Here is a 23,879-nt window from a genome sequence, read left to right as displayed (position 1 = left end):
ATAGACAGACAGACAGGAAGACAGAAAGGAAGTCAGTTTCTGTTCTTTGTTGTTGCCCTTCTTCTAGGGAGACAATTTCAACTATTAAGCTTCACTTCTGCTGTTGTATTTTAATCCAAAAGAATATTTTTCTTCCATGGTCTATTTGATTAAAGTAGAACATTTTTTTTATTCAATGATAAAAAGTCTCTTGGGGTTTTCTGTTTACTCTGTTTTTTCATGTTAGAGACTTTCTTTGCATGCCTGTCAGTAATGACCACACAGATGACTGGACCTTCCAGAGCATTCTCAGTGAGCATCCCCCAAGGCTGAACCACTTCCACATGACCCTGCTATCAATCTTTGAACTTAGGAACATTCTCTTTTATTCTCTGTGGAGACAAAGCTTGAGTCTCCAATGGAAGGGTAGACTGGCCCCTTTGTGACTGAGTCCCTTTTTTTCTTTTTCTTACTTTCCCCAAACTTCCACATAGCCTCTTTATCTAAAAACCTTCCTTGAAACTCATATAATCTCCTTGAACAGCAGATCCCGCTGCCAGTTTCGGAGACATCAGAAGACATCTTTGGTGGGTTTCAGCCTTCCCTCTTACTGACTTACAAATTCAGCTTTCTCAAAAGCCTCCCCTAAGAGTAAGCCACACAGCCATTTAAATGCACATATTCCAGACATGGATTGTCACTGCCTCTGCTCCATTTTTGTGCTTTCCTGCAGATATATACGTTCCAAAGGAAATTTAATTTTGTGGGACTTCAGGAAGAAACAAAATGAGCAGTTATGTGATGAGTGACTCTATCCAGAAGTCCCAGTGGTCCTTGATAGGAAGGAAATGCAAGCCAAGACCTGGAGGATTTTACTGAGCAACTGAACATACTTCCAGCCACGACATAACAGTCTGCACACATCATTCTTAACTGCATTTCGTTCCTTTTCTTTAGGATTTACTCAGTCACCTTTATGAACTAGATTCACGTTCCCACTATGAACTTGCACACACACTGGAGAGAGTAGCAGGTCCAAGCTGTGTTCTCAGGAATTAAAGTTATTAATTCGATCATAGAATGGTCAGATAGTTACCTGCAGTTTAATGTTCTTCCTTGCTGCACAACTAATGTAGATGTGATTTCACCATCGAGTTCTCCAAGCCTTGGGATATTGCCAATATTGGTGCATAAAAGGTAACCACAAAGCACATCCCTGTGTTAAAAGAGTACCAATTATTGACTTGATCTTTTCCTCAAAGACAAAAGGAAACTTGTACTTTTGGAGTAATGTCTTCTCTCTTATTAGCATTTATTACCCATCAGCTACATTAGTTATATGTATGCTAAGCAAAGTAAAACAAGCTCATGCCAATTGCCTCTTGCTCTGAAAATTGACTTCTCTAAAACTCCAACTGGTGACCCAAAATCCTAATAACTTCCCAGCTTGTCTCTTATTGCCTATCAGCTCAAATATTTATTAAAAGAAAATTGTCCATCAAATACACATTTGTATCAGAATGATTTCTATACAGTGTACTGTTGGATATGATAAACTTGTTTAGTGTTGGTTAAGTGAGTGAACTTTGCATGAGTAATATAGCTGCTTCTGCAACCTTTCTTACCAGACCCAAGAAGAAATATCTACTGCTCACATAGACTCCCAGACACACAGCCTCACCAACCTTCTAAACACGTCATGTGTGTTTAGAAATTAACAGATAAGCTGCTGGAATTAAAATACTGCTTTATATATTCTTTTAACACACATTTTAGTTATCAATAATGATAATATATCTAAATAAAAATCCTATAAACATTAAGCCAGATGGTGGTGACACATCCTTTTAATCCCAGCACTTGGGAGGCATAGACAGGTGGATCTGTGAATCTGAGGTCAGCCTGGTCTACACACAGAGAAACTCTGTCTCAAAAAAACAAAACAAAACAACAACAAAAACTCTGATTAACATAGCGGCAAAATCACATATGGAAATATCAGACTTTATATAATAAATAACAGAGAAAAATGGGGATCTATATTTCCCACTAATATATAAAAGATATTAATTTATTCTTTATAATTACATATAATATATAAAAGGAATTAATTTATTCTTTAAAAATTTAAACATTGAAATATATGTAAATATAAAATTATATTCTAAATATATTTGTATCTTATAAACAAAATTTAGAAGAAATATCCAAGTCTTTTTAGTTTTATTCATGAGAACTAATGTTTGTAATTTAGAATCTATACCAAAATCGGTACATGATGTTTATCCTCAAGGGAACCCCATTGTGTGAGAAGACACAACACATGCATAAGCATGTACAAAATAAAGAGCTGAGGACCAGGGCCATGAGAATAGGACAAGGTCTGTGCCTGGGAGAGTTCAGAAGGGAATTGGGAGAGCCAATCAGGAGATAATTTATACAAAAAATTTTTTCAAAATTGGCCTTGAAAAATGGATGAATTTCTCACTGGTGTTGGTATAGATGTAAAGACTACTTCTAAGGAAAGAATAGCTCAAACAAACACATTAACACAGGGCGGGGTGCTGGAGGTATTAAGAATAGTAAGGTTGCTAGAATTTGGAGGAACAAAGGAGAAAAGAAAAAAACGTGTTTTTGGCACACGTCATGGAGGTGCCTGGCTGGGTTCTTCCTGCTCTCCTCCCCTACCCTTGTGAGACAGGGTCTCACTCTGCAGCCCTGGTCTGCAACTCACTGGCAGACACAGAGCTCCATCTCCCTCTGCTTCCCAAGTGCTGGGATTAAGGGTCTGCACCACTGTGCCCAGCCTGGGGTTCCACTTTATTTGTTAATTAAGACCAGAGACTTTCAGCAGGAAAAATTAAAAGAGCATTCTGGTACCAGAATACCAGATACTAATTCCTTTTTAATCCTAGCTACAGGACCTTGGGCACAGACACCAATTTTGCCTTGGTTTCTTCATCTGTCATGGCTGCCATGATGCTAAAGTGTCAGGCTCATCAAAGTGAGACGAAGTACTCAGCACACCGTGTACGTTCACTATATGATATGCACTATTCTGTTACTCAGCACACTGTGCACCTTCACTATATGATATGCACTATTCTGTTACTCAGCACACAGTGTACCTTCACTATATGATATGCACTATTCTGTTACTCAGCACACTGTGCACCTTCACTATATGATATGCACTATTCTGTTACTCAGCACACTGTGCACCTTCACTATATGATATGCACTATTCTGTTACTCAGCACACCGTGTACATTCACTATATGATATGCACTATTCTGTTACTCAGCACACCGTGTACATTCACTATATGATATGCACTATTCTGTTACTCAGCACACCGTGCACCTTCACTATATGATAAGCACTATTCTGTTACTCAGCACACTGTGCACCTTCACTATATGATATGCACTATTCTGTTACTCAGCACACCGTGCGCCTTCACTATATGATAAGCACTATTCTGTTACTCAGCACACAGTGCACCTTCACTATATGATATGCACTATTCTGTTACTCAGCACACCATGCACCTTCACTATATGATAAGCACTATTCTATTAATTAGCTACGGGGAGCTAATGAAATTTGAGCAAAGAATTGACATATTCAAAAGGATTTAGAAGATTATTCTGGTAATAGTATACTTGAGAATGCCAGCAGAGAAAACTCCAGGGATTTTTGTAGTAGTTAAATTACAGGGCTTAGCTGTGCTAATGACAATAACAATGGAAATGAAAGGATAAATTCACATCATTGGTAAGGAGCAAAGGGGAAAAACAACCATGATTCATGTTTGGACAACGTGCAGAAAGATGGAGTCAATTATTCTTATCTACCTGGAACAGTGAAACACCAAGACATTTAGCAAAGACAAGAGGTAGTTTAGAAAGGTCAGAGCTAGCTAATTCACTCAACAGCATTGGTGATAGTGGAGTTAATCTTCCTCAATCTTAAGATGCTGAGAGGTCCTATCTAGGTGAGAAAGTGCAGCAACTAGAAGGATAGCCTAGACCCTAAGAAAGAGGTGCAGGTGCATGTCAAGAATTGGGGTCATTTGTGATGCTGGGGAAAGATGAAGAGAACAGACAAGATAGCATGTTTTACATCCCACTTGGAATTTATGCTTGTAAATGATGGATGCAGTCTGGGTTAACATCAGCATTCACCGTTTGTTGCACTGTATCCAGGTGTCTTTGTCTTTTCCACAGTTACCCTTCTCGGTCCCCTCGATGTTCAGCTTCTCATAGCAGTACTTGTCAGACGCTGTGACCTCTGGAGTAGAACAGAATTTCCCATCAGTGATGGATGGAACTCAGGAGCTGTTCACAGGCTTGCAGCAAGGGGAGCTATGGTTTAAGGACTTGTTTACTATAGAGTTATCAATGACAGGAATAAGAACTGCACCATCACGTACAAAAGTTGTACTACATCACAGACATGGCTTGGGTGCATCTTCCATGAAACCTTATTGGAAGCAGGAAAACCAGTCTACATAGATCTTTGAGGGGAGTTGGGCTACAGACTGAGGATACTTATTAGGGGATGGTGCCATCCTTGAATGTATAGTTTAATCTCAGTAGCAAATGCATGAGTCTCAGTCAGAAACTTTATTACTAAGAAGGGCAATGTTATTCAAATAGCTGTGCCATATAATCAGAGACAGCAGCATGATTTCACCTTGCTTACCGAATCTTAACTGCTATAAACAAACAAACTTCTATTTTGCTTTTAGATGAGATCAGATTCATTCTAAATCTGCGAAATGCAAAAACCACTTTAAGGTAGTTCCATCATCTTTGCAGGTTTTGTTTTTTCTGAAGCCAGCACTGGCTCTCAGAGTCACTTGCTAGAACAAAATAATTTTCCAGCCAGGGAGGGTGGGCTAAGCTTGTTATCTCCTCTCAGCAATCCAGAGACGGAGGCAGGAGGATTAGGAGTTCAAGATCATCCTCCATTACCCAGGAGATTCAAGACCAGCTTTGGCAACATGAGATCCTATTTGAAAGAGAGAAAAAAACAACAACAAAAAAAAAAAAACCCAACCAACCAAAAACTAATGAAGACTTTTGTAAGCTAATCAAATGTCAGTTGGCGATACAAGTATTGCTAATCCAAAACCTGAAATGCTTCGTGTTCTGAGACCTTTCAAGAGCTAACAAGATTCACACACAGAAAATGACATGACCTAGACTGAAGAGATAGCACAGTGAGTAACAGAACGTACTGTGTAAATCTGAGGACTTGGGTTCAAATCATGTGCAAAGCCAAGGGTGAACATGCATGTGCCTATGACCCTTGAGCTACGAGGAGTAGAGGCAGGAGGATGGCCAAAGCTTGCTGGCTGCCTGCTTAGCTCCTGGTCAGTGAGAGCCTGTTTCAAGAGAATAAGGTGGAGAGTGATGGAGTGGGACATCTGATGTCCTCCTCTGCCTTCTGTGGATGCACAAGCATGCACACCCACACATATACAGGAGCATACCACATCTCACATACACACACACACACACACACACACACTAAATATTTTTAAAAAGTGAAGTCCATGTCCTGAGCTAATATAAGAAGTGTCAGTAAAAATGCAAGTGAATTAAAAATACCAAAAGTATTATATAAAGTTATTCTCAGGATAGATATATATACATAAAACACAAATGAACCTTATGATTAAACTTGGGTCACATCTCCAAAAGTATTCCGTGACATAAAAAATTCCACAAAATATGATATAGAGTACAAAACTGGAGTGACTAAATTTTTTCCTCATCTCAATGCTTCTCAAGAGACTCAGAGAACACACCTTACCTAAAGGATTCCAGCCATTATTTCTTTTTCTTTCTCTTTTCTTTTCTTTCTTTCTTTCTCTTTCTTTCTTTCTTTCTTTCTTTCTTTCTTTTTTTTTTTTTTTGAGACAGGGTTTCTCTGTGTAGTTTTGGTGTCTGTCCCGGATCTCGCTCTGTAGACCAGGCTGGCCTCGAACTCACAGAGATCTGCCTGGCTCTGTCTCCCGGGTGCTGGGATTAAAGGCATGCACCACCACCGCCCAGCCCAGGCACTGTTTCTGATAGCTAAGGATTATGATTCATTTTATAGTTTTTCCTAGTACAAATCATCTTTCAAAAGAACTTCGAATAATCTAGACATGATAGCACATGCCTGTAATTCCAGCACTTGGGAAGCCGAGGCAAGAAGCTTACAAATTCAAGGTCTAACTGGCCAAGATACATGGCTAGGCTACATAGTAACACTCTTCCTGAAAAACATTTTTTAAAGAGTTTAGAAGAAAAACATCGTCCAAAAATACTGCCTAGAAATTCTGGGAAAAAATATATAATACAACATTTAAATGAAAATTTAGATTTAGTAAATTTAAATACTATTATTTAAATATAAATGTTATATATTATCCTTTAAAACTGGGACAGATTTTGAAAAGAATAACATTAACATTTTTGTCTTTTACAAGACAGCTACCTCAACAGAAGGTCACCTATAACTACAAAAGCCAGTTGGAGCTTAAAGAAAATAGTAGAGGAGGAAAAAGCAACTCAGCTAAAATTCTTAGTCCAAGGCAAGGACACCCTACCCAGAGACCATGTCCATCCCATATGGCTATACAAGGGCCATATGGGATCTTTTGCTCAAGGGCACTCAGCTGAGGGGCTGAAATCAAGTCTGCTCTGTTCTCCAAGCTGGGCACCAGGTGGGTTCGCCTGGCTGGCAGCAAAGGCACCTTCTGTCTCACCCACAGGCATGACCGACTAGCCAAGAACCGTGGGCCACTGCTTCTCGAAGAAGGTGCCTTTCTCTAATTTCTAGAAAACTGCTCCTACCCAACCCGGAAGTGGTTTTAAGAAGCCTCTAGTCATTAAGTATCAACAATTTACTTACTCCAGCCCCACATGTCCTTAAAGGAGTGTGTGAACACTGTGGAAAAATAATCAAGCCACATGACTTAACTTACTTTGCCCCCAGATGTATTTGCATTGTCTATCTCTGGTTTTACACCTTCCTCCAAAGCAAATTCCCTAAAATAAGAAAACGAATATCCATCAGCAAAGACAATGTCTGCTGTACGAGACAAGAGAAAAAGAACACACAGTTGGGAAATACAGCCCATGAGTGTGGTCATCTGAATTGATTATGAACCATTCAAACTCATCTTCTTATTGAGATAAAATTTCAGTATTCCTCTCATGCTGGCACCCATGGAAATTTTAGGGAAAAGTGAGTGGCCTACCTGAGTACCATCACAGGGATATCCGTCCATTTTATGTACATTGGGGGCACACTAGGAAGAAAAAACAAGCTATCATCCAAAGGTAGACCAAACACAAGGCTGATTCAGTCCTGCTGCTAATGTTCTCATTCAGTAATATCACAGTTGATAATACACCTAGTCTCTTAAACTACCTACAAATAAAAAGCAGAAGACTAAAAGAAGGTATGAGGAAATAGAGTTCCTGAACATCGCTTTAAAATATGACAACTACCCAAGGCAAAAACTATTCCACAGCCACAAAAGCAAAGAACTTACTAGATTGTCTCAGTGGATAACACATGTACTAGCACATGCTTCATTCAGACACACTGTTCCTTAGAGAAGACAGGGCTTAAGACAAAAGTGACAAACAGGCCCCCAGCAGTGAAGCCCAAAGTAGACTTTCCTCCTTCCTGCCACTAGGAGCAACACAGCCTTTCACTTAAAATGCAGGGAGTAGAGGATATAGTAGAGGGAAGCAGGGCAGGAAGATGCAGACAAGATCAACGAAAATGAAATACATCTCAAAATCTGCTACGGACTCAATAGCTTGCTAGAGGAATTTAAAAATAAAAATAAAAATGTTTTAAGAGAAAGAAAAAATGGGGAAGATTTGAAGGGAGGGGAAAAAAAGACTCAAGTCATCTCCACTATTAACCTTGGAAAAGAATGTTCTACTTTATCATTGTTTTTCCTTGAAGCAACTTAAAAATTGAAAGGTACTCTGGCGAGGATTCAACCAGCCGTACCGTACACAGTTCATTACCGCAGGGAGAGAAAAGCATGCCGTTATAAGGTCCCTTGGGGAAGATGGCCGGTGTAAGAGGACAGAAAAATGATGTGACAGAGCAACCACCCAATGCAGCTAGCTCTGCTTTCTAAGCATTCATCTCTACCCTTTTCTCTAAAACCTGATGCTTAAGATGAAAGTAAAATGAAACTGCAGACACACTACTTTCTGCTCCTTTATTTTTGTCTCATGAACTTCCGTATACCACTGATGTATGGTTCTACAGATAGCGCTTACAATGGATGCAACATAGTAAAGGAAGGTAACAGTGTACTAGAACAATTCCCTATAATAACCATGTTTAACCTGGCCCAACAGAGTGCCTCTGTTAAGGCTGGACTTAAGATTATTTAACAATTCCTGCTTATTTATAATCACACTGATGTAGTATACTCATGCCTAGGAGCCTTCGTGGTAATTATTGTGTCCTTATTTCCATGAGGCATTAGCTCGGAAGACTGCTAATGACATAGTAAGAAAGGAGAATACTCTTCCATAAAAATCTCTTTGCATCCTTTAAAAGCAATCATTTGCACCATTATAGGTATATCGCTACTTAATCCTTCTCCGGCAGCAAAGGAGAATGACATCAGTCCTTGCTCTGCTATGCATGAATTTCATTTTCTACGGTTTTGTTAAATAAAACACAAACTTCTCTCCTAGTCTTGTGTTATCTGGTCACTGGGGCAGTCGAGGATGCCCATGATCAGAGACCTGCCTTGTCCCTTCTTCCTGGGCTTATTTAGTCCATCATAACACAGCAAAGCAGACAGCTATGTTGTCTCTTTGTTCCTTAGTGATGTCATGTGGGATTTTGCCAAGATAATAATAAAAAAAAAATGCTAGCCAACAGTGATGCCAACCTAAAGGCTCGAGACATGTCTTCATGGATGCATGCACAAGGCCTTGGTTCCATCGGCCGACACACAGAGATTGGTGTGATGTGACAGAGATAAGTGGCATCTTGCCCCCTTTGCATTTTTCTTGTAACACACCCAAGATGTCCACACTTTCCCTGTGATTATCCTGTGTAGAGTAATTACTGCATGGATTACCTGGCTTGAATTTCCTGAACATATTTCACGGATATCACAATCATTGACTGCTTCTCGGCACACAGTCCCCAGTGGCTGAAACTGAAAAGAACATGACTTAATGTGCAAAACTGTGATTAAAGAAAAGATTTTTTAAAAACCCTCTCATAGTCCCATTTTTAAAAAAAGCAAAATGAAAACTGTTTGGAAAAGAACACCTTAAATTATTTTAAGATAGTCTGTACAAAACAGTTATTGAGCAAATTGCTATTTTAATAATTGCAAGACACAGTTTCTCGTAGGTGAATTAACTTTCATAGTCACCACACATGACTGTCACAATACCCTGCTGAAATGGAGCAGAGCTTCAAGGAAGAGTCAGCCCATGCTCCAGGAATTCTTGCCAGGCAGCCTGGATTTGGGCTTTATCCATCTTTCTTATTGAACCTTATCTTATAGCTTTTGCTTCCGCTTCGTGCCTTCTCTGCCAAGAATTTTAAAGTTACATTTTGGGCCACATCACAGTTATTTCCCAGCAAAGCTCTTTTCCCTAAGCTTTCTTTTCCATCCCCCTGACTCATCTCTATGTATATTTAAACCTTGGCCTTCCACTCTTCTCTAATTTTCCATTATTAGTGCCTCTAGAGAAGTGTTGTAGGGGTTCATTTTGTGCTTCTTGGTTTCCAAGTCCCTCAAGTACTTCTTACACGTGTGATGCTGTGGAATCAATCTCGAGCCTCATTGGATTTACAGACTGCAGTTTAACTCCTTATAATAGAAAGCAGAACAGGGACACGCAAAGCTGTCCACAGCTCCCTCACTTCACTCCTCTCCTCTTTCCTCTCAGAACTGTTGATATTGGGGACTGGGTCCATCTCTGTGTTTATACTCCACTCAGAGACACGGCCAGGAGCCAAGAGAGAGAGCACCTGTGTCACATGTGGTTTCACCTCCCCTTGAAGAGAGTGCTTTCAGAGACCCTGCAAAAAGCAGCCAGAGAGACAGCAACTGAGTGGAAACAACAGGAACCACTGCTAGCCGGGCCGGGGGTCAGCAGCGCGGCTGGGGGTCAGCAGCACGGCTGCGCCTTCCTCTGAGCAGCCTCTGCAGGTTCCTTGAAACTCTTAGATCAGAACATCTCAACTGTCAAAACCAGGACGACCATGCCTATTCCAAAAGTGTGCCAGTAAGTGTGGTATCAGGCAGGGGTGATTGTGCCCCAAAGAAGACATCTACACAACATCTGGAGACATTCTGGGTTGTCATAACTGGGGCAACTCTTCTAGAATCTAATAGTTACAACCCAAGATGCTACTAACATCCTGTAAAGCAGAAAGTACATCCTGACTACAGACAGTATGTCTTATTCTTATGCAGACAAGAATGTTGGTGCCAGCCAGGAAATCCAGATTTAAGATGATACAAGTCAAAAGTGTTTAGCCCAAAGAGGACAGTTACCATGACAATTTTATACGCCACCTTCCTTTAATCCATTAAAGCAATCCAATCAGCAAACACTCATTGAAAGTACCATGCATGTTCATTTATTCATTTATAATGTATAGCAATTATTTTGCAAGTACCTGGCTCTGCACAATAAAAGCATAAGCTAGAGATAAATGGGTCCCAGATCTCAGAAATAACAGAATATTGTTATCAGGGATTGTATGAGGAAAAGAAAAAAACTTTTTTCTTTGGGGGAAGTTAAGCTCTAAATGATGTCTAATCTTGATGCAAAGGTTTGAATATTTGGAGGTAAATCTGAAGATGTTGTGGGGAGGATGTAACAGGATAGGAGATAAAGATCCATTCTTATCTCCATGTCAATATGGCCTCATCTCTACAGCATTCCTCTTGCTCCCTGAGTAGCTAAAGCTGAATGATGCACCAAGATACACGCAAGAAAGGAAGAGTGTAATGAGCATCTTCTACCCTAAGATCAGTTAACACCTGGTTATCTTTAAGGAGCCTGTGTTGTGGAATATCATGCTAAGATGTGTTACATTTGTTCATGCTGTGGAACGTTTGTTTAATGATGCAAAGATGTGTTGCATTTGTGTAACTCTGTGAAGCTATGTTACTGTGCCTGTCTAAAACACCTGATGGTCTAATAAAGAACTGAACGCCAATAGCCAGGCGGGAGAAAGGATAGGTGGGGCTGGCAGGCAGAGAGGATAAATAGAGAAATCTGGAAGAAAAAGATCAAAGAAGGAGTGAAAGAAGAAGCAGCCAGAGAAGGAGGAGGACATAAGGAGCCAGCCACCCAGCTACACAGCCAACCATGGAGTAAGAGTGAAAGTAAAATATACGGAAGTAAGAGAAAGGTAAAAGTCCAGAGGCAAAAGGTAGACAGGATAATTTAAAGTTAAGAAAAGCTGTCAAGAAACAAGCCAAGCTAAGGCTGGGCATTTATAAGTAATAATATGTCTCCATGTTTGATTTATTTGGGAGCTGGGTGGCAGGGCCCCCAAAGACCAAAGAACAAAAAGCCAAAAGAATAATACGAGTGAAAAACAAACAACATTTTGGCATTCCAGTGTGGGGCCACGGAAAGCTGAACAACAAGCCTACACCTAGGGAGTCAGGATGGGGAGGACGGCCTCTGAGAAAAGCAGGGTTCAGGCTCCAGCTCTCTCACTGGCTGGTTTAAGACACTGGGTAAGTTACTATTACATGAGAATGCTAACAAAAGCCACACTTCAGGAGGCTTCAGGGGGATCTTGTGGCCACTAGGAATTCAGTCTTTCGCTCTGTATCAGATTGTGTTATTAGGTTATGCATACATAGACTAAACAGCTTATGCACATGTCTCCCTTTCAACCTTCAGCCATTAATTGGCCAATTATTTACCTTGCACTTTTTGCAACAAAGGCCATCACTGCATTGAGAGTCCTGAGTCAAGGTGCATTTCTTACAACACTCTGCTCCTTCAAGGGCACATTCCTAAGGAATATAAGCAGTTGCAAAACACTAGAAAATGTCATTTTCCACAAATACCAAGATATTTTTTAAAGTAAATGTTCAAACTCACAATGACAATCATTCACCCACAAATCCTATAAAATTTCTAGATATAATGCTCAGTATTATCACAAGTGCATGCGGCTAGAATGACCCCAGCTACCTAAAACTAGTCTTCAAAATGACAAGGGGACTTACCGCAGTGGTGCCACAATCACACTCCTCTCCAGTTTCAATGAAGCCATTTCCACACTCAGGAGGATCGAGGAGCTGTGGGAAGAACACCAAGAAGGGGCTGAAATACAGAAACATCAAAGACCCCGAGGGCTGACGACAGAGCAACATACCCTGTGTATATGTGGTCTGTTCTAACTATATTTTTATTTACCTCAAAGTAAAAAGTACAACTTTAAAACTTGGAACTTCAGATAAATTTTGGTTTCTAATATTCAGACATAGTACTATATATTTATATTATATAATATATATACCAAGTATAGGGTCTCGTAAATATCACCAAACGGATAATCTAACCACTGAGGAAAACCAAGGCAGTTTGTCATCTGAAAATCCATTTTGGTGAGAAAGCAAGAAATTTGGAGTCAGGAAGCCTAGATTAAAATCTTAGTACAGGGTAGGGTAGTACTTAACACCACAACACATGTTTGGTGTCTGGGAGGTGCTGGATTCAACAGCCAGTAATAAAATACAACACAACACAATTCAACACAGCACAATGGAAGAAGACACAAAATGATAAAGTAAAACCCTCCCACAAGCAACACAGTGGAGACTTTACTACCTTTAAACACAAACAGTAATATAAGCTGTCCATCTAATTAATTAGCTGTCTAAAATCATCATGAGGATCAAGTCTAATCACTTGTGAAAAATCCCATTATTATCTTTTTCAATTTGCTAATACTCTGTTAAGAATAATTTTTGTATATCTGGAGAGAGGGCTCAGTGGTTAAGAGCACTTGTTGCTCTTGTAGAGGACCCAGGTCCATTTTCTAGCACTCAAATGACAGCATATAATTATCCGTAACTGTAGTTACAGCAATTTCGAATCCTTCTGAACTCTTCAGACACCAGGGATGCATGTGGTTCATATACATATAGTCAAGCAAACACTGATAAAATTAAAAAATAAATCTTTAAAAGGAACACTTTTGTATCTATACTAAGGAGGGGTATTTTCATTTCTTCTTTTAAGATTTAATTCTCTCTCTCTCTCTCTCTCTCTCTCTCTCTCTCTCTCTCTCTCTCTCTCTCTCTCTCGTGTGTGTGTGTGTGTGTGTGTGTGTGTGTGTGTGTGTGTGTGTGTGTGTGTGATGCACATGACTGCAGATGCCTTCAGAGGCCAGACACATTGGATCCCCTGGAGGTGGCGTTACAGGAAGGTGTGAGCCACACCATGCGAGCAACAGGAGACTAGTATGTGCTCTCAACTGCTGAGCCATCTTCCCAGCCCTTCCTTTGTTTCTTTTTTTCAAATTAGCTTTATTTAGCACACGGTGACATGGGTCTCCTACTGACATTTCAGACTGCAGCTCCCTTTCTTCTTCATCTTTTTTAAGACAAGGTCTTACTGTGTATCCCAGGTTGGCCTGGCTGTGTAGCTCTAGCTGGTCTTGGCCTCACCATGTTCCTCCTGACTTAGCTTCCAGAGTGCAGAAACTGCAGGCATGGCCTCCCAGGGGCTGACTCTGCTTCCTGAACAAAGTTACTTGAGATAAGAAGGTGATCACAAAATTACTATGCCCACTGACCTGTTCCATATAAACCATGACTACGGCCATGAGCACGGATTTGCAGAGAACGGCAGTTAAGAGCTTCCATAATTAAAGCATTTTGACCTAATCGAGAGGAGATTTTTAAGCCTATTTAAACTTCCATCATTTTTTGTCTTCTGAATATAATTTATCCTATGGTGATGTGCAGCATTAGTGCACAGTAATTACTATTAGCAAGCTGTGTAGTATTCATTTAGAAGCTAACCAAAGTTTTCACATTACAGAATGAAAATATAAGTCCATACTTTAGTAACTAGAAAGGAAGAAAGGAAACCAAACAGAACTCCCACTCATTTCTGCCTGCTAGCTATACAATCAGAGATAGTCCAGCATCTCCCAGATTAAAGCTGACCCCAAAATGAAGACATGTAACCTACCTAAAATAAGCCCATCAGATCAAACTGTAGACTTGGTGGATGAAAATTGGTGTTTATGAACGTGTGCAATGATTCATAAATAATAAGTCTTGCCCACACTTATTACCTTAGAAGGTTTGTTGAACAGGCAGGCACCACCACCACTATTCAAGAAGTCATGATACTCCTCAATATTGCATTGAGTGAACTTTTTAGGGAGATAATAGCTGTAGGAGAATAGAAAGTGAATACCTCAGTACAGTGTTAGTGTTCCTTGTTTATTTGCTAGTCTTAAATTAGAACAGTGTTAAAATTATACATCCAGTCAACCATTATATGTCTAAACTTTTCATTCAGTGATGTGTAGTGGCTATTGGTTGCTCATTTATTTGCATATGAACTAAAAGATAGATATACATACAGCACCTATAATTTACATCAAAGACAATAAACCTTTATTCCATAATGAGTGAATAATATACAACTAGCTACACCTCAATGATCAGAGAATCTATAACATAACTGCCTGTAATTTATAATATGTGTCAGGCCATGAAAGTTGAAGAAAATCTAAGGGATTTTCCAGTCTGAAGGTATGTAAAGAAAAGAAGCTTAATAAGATGCCGCATTCTGAAGCTGCTGGGGGATGTCTTTCTGTACAGTGTGAATATGTGTTGCTATGATTGATTAATAAAGAAGCTGCTCTGGACTATGGTGAGTCAGGTGAGAGGCAGGTGGGAAATCCAAGGAGAGAGACAGGAAGGAGAAAGGCCGAGTCTAGAGATACACTGCAAGCCGCCACCAGGAGAAGCAAGATGCCAGCAGACTGGTAAGCCACGGAACACATGGCAAAACACAGATTAATAGAAATAGATTAATTTAAGATATAAGAGCTAGCTAGCAAGAGGCCTGCCATAGACCATATAGTTTGTAAATAGTATCAAGCCTCTGAGTAATTATTTTATAAGCGGCTGTGGGTCCGAGGGGCCGGGTGGACCTGGAGAAAGCCTTCCAGCTACATGAAGCTTCAGCTGTAAATAACATTTCTGATTTATGGGTCAGTCCTGAATGTGGGGAACTGCACAATTTTCCTGGCTCTTCTCTGGCAAATTGGAGGGTTCCTGTTATAGGAAATGTACCCAAAGGGTTTGAGGGTGACTAGACCCCAAACTAGCAACTAGTTTATGATTCAGGGAAACAATGGGATCTTTTCTTACTAATCTTATGACTTTTTCTAAAGTTTGAAATTGTTTTAAATTATATAACAGAAAGAAGTAATAAATAGTCCAGAGGAAAAAAGAAATGTGGTGAGATTAAAAATTTAGCACTTATACAGTAAGAATCCTCAAAATAAACATATCTTTGGATCAGTAATTCTTGGTTTTAGATTTTTTTCCTTACAAAAATAGCTAGCTATATGCCCAGAGGTATATGTACAAACATTTACAGCAGCATAGTGTATAATAGTAAAGAACACGGAAGTAACTCAGATGTTGACTCATAAGAGAACAGCTAACCAAACTGACAGGTGGTTACAACAGAATAGCACAGAGTTATTAATAGTCACGGGTTTGAAGAACAGAAATGATGGCTACTCAGTGTTAACTGAAAAATGAATATTTATATATCTAGTAGGAGCCAAAATTTATAAAACAATAAAAATGGAAATTAAAAATAATAATTAAAATGTAGTAACTTTTTAAAATCAACTATGACTGCCACTGGAGAAAGAAAACATCAATTTTATTTATAAATTTTCAAAAACTGTCTTATCTTGAAATTTTATTTAAAAGGGAAAAACAAGATAATAATGAACAGCGTTTACTTATTTTGTTTTTTTGAGAAGGATCTTATGATACAGTCTGCACTGGCTTGAACTGACAAGCTTATCTCTATCTCGCCTCTGACAGGATGAGAGGTGCCCCACTGTGCCTGGACAGTGAACATATGTTATTAAGCTTCTCTCCCCAGCCTTCAGGGACTTGTTTCTAACCATAGCGTTGATTCTTTGTAGCATAGTAGTTAATATTTCACAAATTAATTAATATAATTCATTATTATATGCTGAAACTAATTGTATTTTTTTAATAAAATACTCCCCAAATAAAGCTGTAATGTGTATAAGTCATCTAAACTATTTTAATCCCTTTACTCCCTTTTCCTACAAAGACAAACTGTCTTTAAGGTGAAGAGTTTCTTCATCTGTTACTTCCCAACAGGTGTTCTTGCCACCTTGCCTTCTAGTCCTTCCTACAGGTCTCTGCCAGGTAGCCCATTATAAGTAGGTCTCTCTCCAGGTTCCCTATTTCTTCTACTGCTCAAGCTGAATCAGCTCCCAACTCAGCCTTAGACGCCAAAGTCCTGTTAGAAATTGGCCATCATCAACGTAGAGTCAAGAGAGCTACAAATACAGGCTGCATTTTTTTTTTGTTTCATTTTGAGAGTCAATTTAGCAGTTGAACTGAAGGAGATAAATAAAAGGGATTTAGTAAACAAACCTAACAAAAGAAGAAAACTGTCACCTCATTACAATTCTAGCGTAGACCTAAGACTGAAAACGTTCCTCGGGTCTGCTCATTAACTTCAAGTAGTTTTGTTTCATTTTGTCTTAAGTAAGAGGTTATTTTGTAAAAATATTTTGCATGCAGGGCCATCAGGAATATTTCTTCTTGACGTTTCTCGTAAGTGCCTGTAGTGCAGTCCATGCACTAAGTGATAGTGTGTCCCACTCCCAGGAAGGTGACGAGAAGTGACTCACCCGGTGTCTCCCATGACACAGCCAGACCACGTGTCCTCACATTTACACTCTCCTAAGAGAAAACGAATGCACAGCCTGTCACAAACTGGACGCAGCTGCACTGAAGTAGCTTTTATTGTATCTTAGCTCTGTGTTCAAAATGGTTTTTAAAGGCTTATTTCAAATTCTGCTTACACTAAAAGCTTTGGCTGCAATGTATAAAAAAAAAAAATGAGTTTGACCCCATGGGGTCATATACATTGCCCCAATGCTTCACAAATGGTCATATTTTCAAACCACTCACTTTAAATAGCTACATGAAAGACAATCAAATACAAAAAAAAAAAAAAAGAAAACAGCAAAAACGTAATGGCACCTCACTAGGATCCCCGGCTTCAGCAGCTTTAAGGGGAAATATTGCAGGGTCTTTCCATTTCTAAAATCCTCAGTGCTGAGGCCTCTGGTAGAAGGTGGTAGAGAATTCTGGTTGATTAAGCAGAAGTCTCCAGAATCAGAGACTCCCTGGCTTGAAAATCCTAATTTGTCACTTAATACATGTTTAACCCTGCAGACAATATCCTTTTATGACCTAGCCACTTCATCTGTAAAGTAGTACTGAGAATAGCATCCTGTAGGATCATTTTGAAACTCAGATGAGAAGGTAGATACATGTAATAGGGCATTTGATCATCCAGGAAAAAGTAGCTCTCCATAAATGGTATTCTTATTACAGGTATTTGTTGCTAAAATAATTAAATAAATAATTAAACAATTAAAACGAAATTGTTACCACAAATACACAGTATTAGACCATTCACAGAGAAGTACCTTTACCTACTTTGGAAAAAAATTTTCATGGATGCTAAGGCTAGCAAACTTTAGTTGATCTACATTTTCCTAGGCCCTTCATCAGGTCTGGTCTCAACAAGGAAGTTCTGTGTCTCAGGCCATATGCAGAGATGTCTTAAGTAAACCATAATACAATACAGTCTGAGCTCCAAACAACCTAGAATTCTCCACAAGAAACTTTCACATTTCCAAAATGAGCTATCTTTGTCCCTTTTTGGGTTAAATCCAGCTCTGACCATATCATCACACGGTTTCACTGTTCTTTAAACATGGGGAATTTTTCATATATGATGTACATATTCTCTTCATTACTTTTGAAAGCAACATTTTATCACTAGTTTGCATATCTTGCTCTACTCCCCACAATCCTGATCAAGCAACTGAATTAAAAAGAATCTCATTCTACAAAATATTTAACAGGCTGTCTATAATAATAATTAATAAATTCAACTAAGTCACACAGAACCAAAACTTACCACTTGCTAATTTTCTCTTGTCTGAGATTATACCAATATTGTGGGCTAACGACTGAGCAAGTGTAACCGCCATCAAATCGGTTTTTCCAAACTGAAAACGAAACCAAAATAAATGTAAGTGAACACTGTTTTCCATAGAAGATAGGTCAGAGAAAATGGTAGGGAACAACTGAAAACAAGTCATTTCTAAGCATTTTCTTTCCTTTTTTGTGTGTGATGTGTTGGAGTTGGAGACAGGGCCTCTCTATGTTGCCTAGGCTTACCTCTAACTCATGGTGATCCACCTGCCTCAGTCTCCTTGTTGCTGGCATTACAGGCATGCATTACCATGCCCTAAATATTTTCCTTAGTCGAGTCTAAGCATCCTGTAGCTAGTACTGAACATGCAATTGGGATGAAGTAGTAGGAAACAAATCCATACATGATTAAGTCTTAGAGGAAATACCGCAAGCCAGAGAATCACTCATTTCATAGTTTGGAAATTTAAGTAAACACAATTATGAATCCAAATTTCACCTAATAACATCCCTGAAAAACTTAATAACTGTACATTACTAAGCTAGTCTTTGAATGACACATAATAAAACTGTGTCAAATTATCTGGAACTACTTTTTTTCTCGAGTGGAATAGAAAGCAGCTTTAGCAAACGTAATGATGGTCTATAGCCAACGGAATCTGTGGCCTTCCAAAGACTGAAGCATTTTCCTTTACTTTGTTTCCATTAAGTTTAGTGTGTTACGAGTAAACCTTCTCCAGGAAACCCTTCTATACTCTTTCATTCTCCCCAAATTTGTCAAATACTGATCAAAGAAGAACACATCCAACAGGTTTGCTGGGTGGCAATCCAGTGCTTCAGGGACTACTCAAATCTGGAAAAATCCTCATTCGACAATGTAAACACTCGGGCTCCATTCTTATTTTCAATGAAGGTTAGTGTACAGATTCTCTCTATATGAGCTGCTTAATCTGGAAATTAGTCTATGCAGAACATGAGCACAATCATCAGGCAGCATATTTTATTCTTTCCTATTCTGTTGTCTGGGCACACACAGGAACTATATTGATGATTAGTAAAGCAGTCTAGCAGCTGAAGACTGTGGACTACTGAGAATTACTTCTGAAGTATTAGGAAAACATTTTCAGCCATCATACCACTTTGTATTGCACAGATGTTCACACCTACTTCATTCACGCCTCCTCCTCTCAGCAGCGAGCAAATCCCACCAATATAAGCTGCGCCGCTCCGGCTACTCTCAAATTGACTTCCCCTTTTAGAAAAGGAAATGAAAAATGCTTACTGCTCACAGTTCACACAGCCAAGACCTTCTCAGAGTTAACTTACCACATTTATTTTCTCAATGCATACAATACATTCCCAAGGTAAGGAAGGGATGTGAAAGTAATTTACACACGTGATCAAAGAAAAAGGTTTCTGAGGGCTGCTTCCCCACAGGATCAATATATATCTTACATGGAAATACATCTATGAAAAAGCAATTGCAGATATGATACTCTCTGAGAATACAAAAAAAAATCACTGTTTTAGAGACTTAGCCCAAAATATAATTAATGATAACATATCAGACATTCCTACAACGAAGAGCCATCAATAAGATAGTCGATGCTCTTCAAAAGTATCACGTTCAACATGGGCAAAGGCTGAGGAAATCTTTCAGCTTAAAGAAGACTAAAGAGACAAACAGGAATCACACTGTGCATCACTGTCCTGGATGCTGAAAGAGAAATGTAGCTGCAGAAGGGCATTAGGACACCTGTTGAAGACTGAACACTGAACTGAACACGGACTGTGAACTATGTAAGGACGTTGCACGGTGGTAAGTATTCTGTTTTTAATGATTTACTGTGTTATTTAAAAGAATGTCTTTATTTCTAAGAGAATGCATGGAATGACTCAAGTATTTAGTAGGAAATGCAAACTGTTTCCAATTCTCATTTGTACAGGAAATGAGAAAAAATGCAAGTCTTGAATTTGTGTAAAGTGTAGGCAATTTCCTTATGGCACTCTGACATCTTTTCTCTAAATCTGAAATTAGATAAAAATTAAAAATAACACCCAAAAACATCTTTCACATCTAATCATAACTGTCCTCAATAGCTCTGATTTTAGATAAGGTCCTAAAATTCTGCAGACTATATTTTGCTGTTATATCAAATATGTGTATTACTAAAGGAAAAAACACAAGAAGAGTAGACAAGAAACTCCAGAAACTTCCTTAGCTCTTACCTCAGAACCCAAACCATAGAGAGAGCAGTGGCATTTAAAACATGCCAATTTTAAAGAATATAATAAATTGTGGGAATTCCCTGTATGAACGTGACAGTACATTTCCTCAGTAAATGCTCTGACTATGCACTGGGAAAATAATGAAATAGACAAGCAATAATAACTTAAGTCACTTAAACCTCATGAAAATTCCAAACAACCTATTCTTCAAAACTCATTCCAAATGCCCAGCCATATCACATAATAATTGTGTTATCACAGAAGGATGCATTTCAGTCAGAAGTAAGAGAAAGCATTCAACATGGAACCAGAAAGAGTAAAAGTATTTTAAAAGTTACATACGAGAAAAGATGAACTGCGTCACTCTTCTCTTTGATAAAATCCCTCCTGTATTTCATAAACTCACGCAGGGTGATCAGTGGGTTCTCAGATATGGCAAACTTGTTGTCAGCAGCCCAGGTTTCCATGGCAACCAGTACTATCCTAGTCTTAAGTTGGTCTTTATAGATCTAGGGCATTAACGAAATGAACACATCGGCTACACACGTGGTAAGGTCAGTTTATGAAGCACTCCAAAGTTCTGTTCCTGGAAATGTCTTTGTTTTAATTAAAGGAGATCATGACTTTCCTAACTTGAATGCACTTCCTTTAAAGAAGAGAGAATCAAACTATTTACCTAGGAAAACCCAATGAACAAAGCAAATTTTAGACACAGACAGGGTTTTCTTTTGACAAACATGCTCAATGTATGGCTTTCCCCAAGTCCACATTTGGCATCCTAGATAAATAATTTATGAAAACCTGAGTTTCTCTGACAAAAAGGCAGAACAGTTAAGGTTCTCTAAGGAAGTGACTGCTACACAGCCTGTGTGGTGTGGAGGAGAGTGCAGAGAGAATTATTTGGGAGCTTGGCCAGTCAGAGCCTGGCCATGGTACTGGGTGTTTCTGAAGAGACTCAGTTCCCACACCATCGCTGCACTGATGTCCAGACGTGCACCATGAGTATCTCTGCTAAAGCCTATGTGGGGGTCAAGCTCTGTCTTTTACGGTATGAAACACACAAGAAAAATGCAAGCACATCTTTGGCCAGCCCACCTTCCCAGACAGATTAGTCAATAGAGTCCCTGGCAAGGTCCCCCAGGTCTCGGAGGTCATCCTGGCTAAGTTTAACTAGGAGGAACGTGAATATAGGCACCTGGTTACCCACCTACTAGCAATAAGGGGCAACACTGTGCGGGGTTGGTACTTACCATATCCGCCATGTTCACCACAGACTTCGCATAGGTATTTGTATGTACAACGGAGAGCCGATGCTTTTTAAACTGAAAGCAACAGACAATAGGGAAGGGTGTTCAAAGTCACCAGGAAAGAAGCATCTTAGGATAGGAAACAAAATATCAGAAAAATTCCCAAGGCTTTCAGTCAAAAAAACTCAGGGTTGAGCATTATCTACCCTGCAGTCTGGAAGCTGGAGACTGAAGGCAAAGATAACTTTATCTCATGTGTGAGACCAAGTTCAGTAAGTTCCTCATCAAGGGACCAGAAAATAGCATATAATATATAAGCTTGGTGCACATAAGGTTCTGGGTTTAGCCCTCCCCATATTTAAAAAAGCACCCACTCCGTCCGCTGCACAGGTTTATTTTGGGGGTTGTTCAATTGAAAGCTGTTACGAACTGTAAGACATGCAGTGAGACAGGACCAAAGGTAGTCAACGCAGATGTGGCTACACGCGAGATTCTACATGTTCTACATGGCTCTGGAGTAAGAGAAACCCTAAGGTCCAAATCACAAGGAGATAGCTCAGAGTCAATGTGGGTCACGTGTTTGGTCTGCTTGGCCTCAGTGGTATTGTAAAAGGGTTTCTCACATAACCCAATTTCAATCTTTTTCAAGTAGCACCCTCACATGACAAGTACTGAGGGAAGCTGCAGATAAGGAGCCCATGCTCCTGGAAACAAACTCTCATCCATGCTCTTGGGAACAGCCCTAGTGAAATACATTGGTTAAAAAACAGACATGAAAATAGTAGAAATGGGCTACATGAGAAAAGAAGGGACTGGGAGAGGAATAACAGGAGAAGATAATGGGGGGCAGTGGAGAGGTGAATATGGTCAAAATGCATTACAGACACATGAAAACGCCAACACATAACAAGCTCATGATTATGTACAGCTAGTACATAAAGATAAAAAAGAAGTGCTTTTGAACCCTTATAAACAATTGCTAGTTATTTCCACCTAAGCACGCTTTCTATTTACAAGTTGTCCTTGGTTGGGCTCCCTCTTCTCTGAAGCTCCTCTCCTCACTGTGCGGCTGCTTGCTGACAGCGGTAGAGCTCTATGTAGGTAGCACAGTAGGCAGTCGCCAATACTCAGAGCTTGTTTGCCTTGGGTGCTTTTATATTAAACCCTAACAAAAGTGTCTGAGCACTTCCAAAAGCAGTGTGTGTGTGTGTGTGTGTGTGTGTGTGTGTGTGTGTGTGTTTACACAAATGGATTTTCCAAGTCACAACTTGATGAGATTTTTGTTTCTTCTAAACATACTTTTTACATAACAGCCAGGAGCAAGAAGGACAGAAGGAGAGGGAGGCAAATCTTACCATGATATGATCATTCACAATCATCAATTCGATGTATTTGGTTTCCTCCTCTACATTACGGGGAAATCGAAGAAGCTGTAACACAGTGAAAAGAAAAGAAAAGTAAAGAAAAGAAAAGAAGAGAAGAGAAGAGAAGAGAAGAGAAGAGAAGAGAAAAGAAAAGAAAAGAAAAGAAAAGAAAAGGAAAAAGAATAAACATCTAAAGTTAGCTGCAAAAACTAAAAGCTTGGGAGAAATCAAAAAAATTTGCCTTTTTACTTCAGCATTAACTTTTAAACTCTCCTCAATTTTCTTAGTTTTTGAGTAGATAAAACATGTGTATGTTTTGAAAAAAAAAAGCAATGAAGAATAAAAATCAAGGATGAAATTGTCCTCTTGCCTCTACTCCCTTCTTCCATGGGGTTGTAGCAAATTACTAGGTTTTTTCCCCCAGAATGTTTACACAAATACAATTAAATACGATATATGCTTCATATGCTTACGTACTTCACGCTTGTCTCTATCAACATACTTTTATCTACCCCTGGCATGGAAGTAACACAAGCAGAGCATTGTTCCTGTGTTAGTTCAACGCCAACAGTACTTCCCACAGCTAGGGACTGGGACTTTTCTGGGTCATCTCCAAATCTAGGAGCGGCCATGACTTTCCTCTGGTGTGGTTCACAGGATCCCCACAAGCTACAGGGGTGTGGTCAGCATAGCGCTAAAGTTCCCAAGTAGTCCTGGAGTGTCTTTAACTGACACATCTCTCTGCTCAACAAGTTCTTCTCACTT

General features: G+C 39.4%; 1 protein-coding gene across 1 annotated transcript in view; it reads right to left on the bottom strand.

Moving 5' to 3' along the window:
- The window catches only part of Adam22 (ADAM metallopeptidase domain 22), a 222,125-nt gene that overhangs the window by 36,983 nt on the left and 161,263 nt on the right, over positions 1-23,879 (bottom strand). The window contains exons 10-23 of the mRNA XM_059256452.1: positions 23,106-23,180; positions 21,754-21,825; positions 20,846-21,012; positions 19,442-19,526; positions 18,258-18,348; positions 16,954-17,005; positions 14,323-14,422; positions 12,242-12,313; positions 11,933-12,025; positions 9,104-9,184; positions 7,238-7,288; positions 6,962-7,025; positions 4,167-4,272; positions 1,076-1,195 (exon numbers count right to left, since the gene is read on the bottom strand). Coding sequence (XP_059112435.1) covers positions 1,076-1,195; positions 4,167-4,272; positions 6,962-7,025; positions 7,238-7,288; positions 9,104-9,184; positions 11,933-12,025; positions 12,242-12,313; positions 14,323-14,422; positions 16,954-17,005; positions 18,258-18,348; positions 19,442-19,526; positions 20,846-21,012; positions 21,754-21,825; positions 23,106-23,180 — 1,229 coding nt within the window. The remainder of the gene's footprint in view (positions 1-1,075; positions 1,196-4,166; positions 4,273-6,961; positions 7,026-7,237; positions 7,289-9,103; positions 9,185-11,932; positions 12,026-12,241; positions 12,314-14,322; positions 14,423-16,953; positions 17,006-18,257; positions 18,349-19,441; positions 19,527-20,845; positions 21,013-21,753; positions 21,826-23,105; positions 23,181-23,879) is intronic.

This window comes from Peromyscus eremicus, chromosome 3 (genome assembly GCF_949786415.1).
Source record: "Peromyscus eremicus chromosome 3, PerEre_H2_v1, whole genome shotgun sequence".
In the NCBI taxonomy this organism is placed as follows: Eukaryota; Metazoa; Chordata; class Mammalia; order Rodentia; family Cricetidae; genus Peromyscus; species Peromyscus eremicus.
Note: the sequence above shows the minus strand (reverse complement) of the source record. Positions and strands in the feature narration are given on the sequence as shown.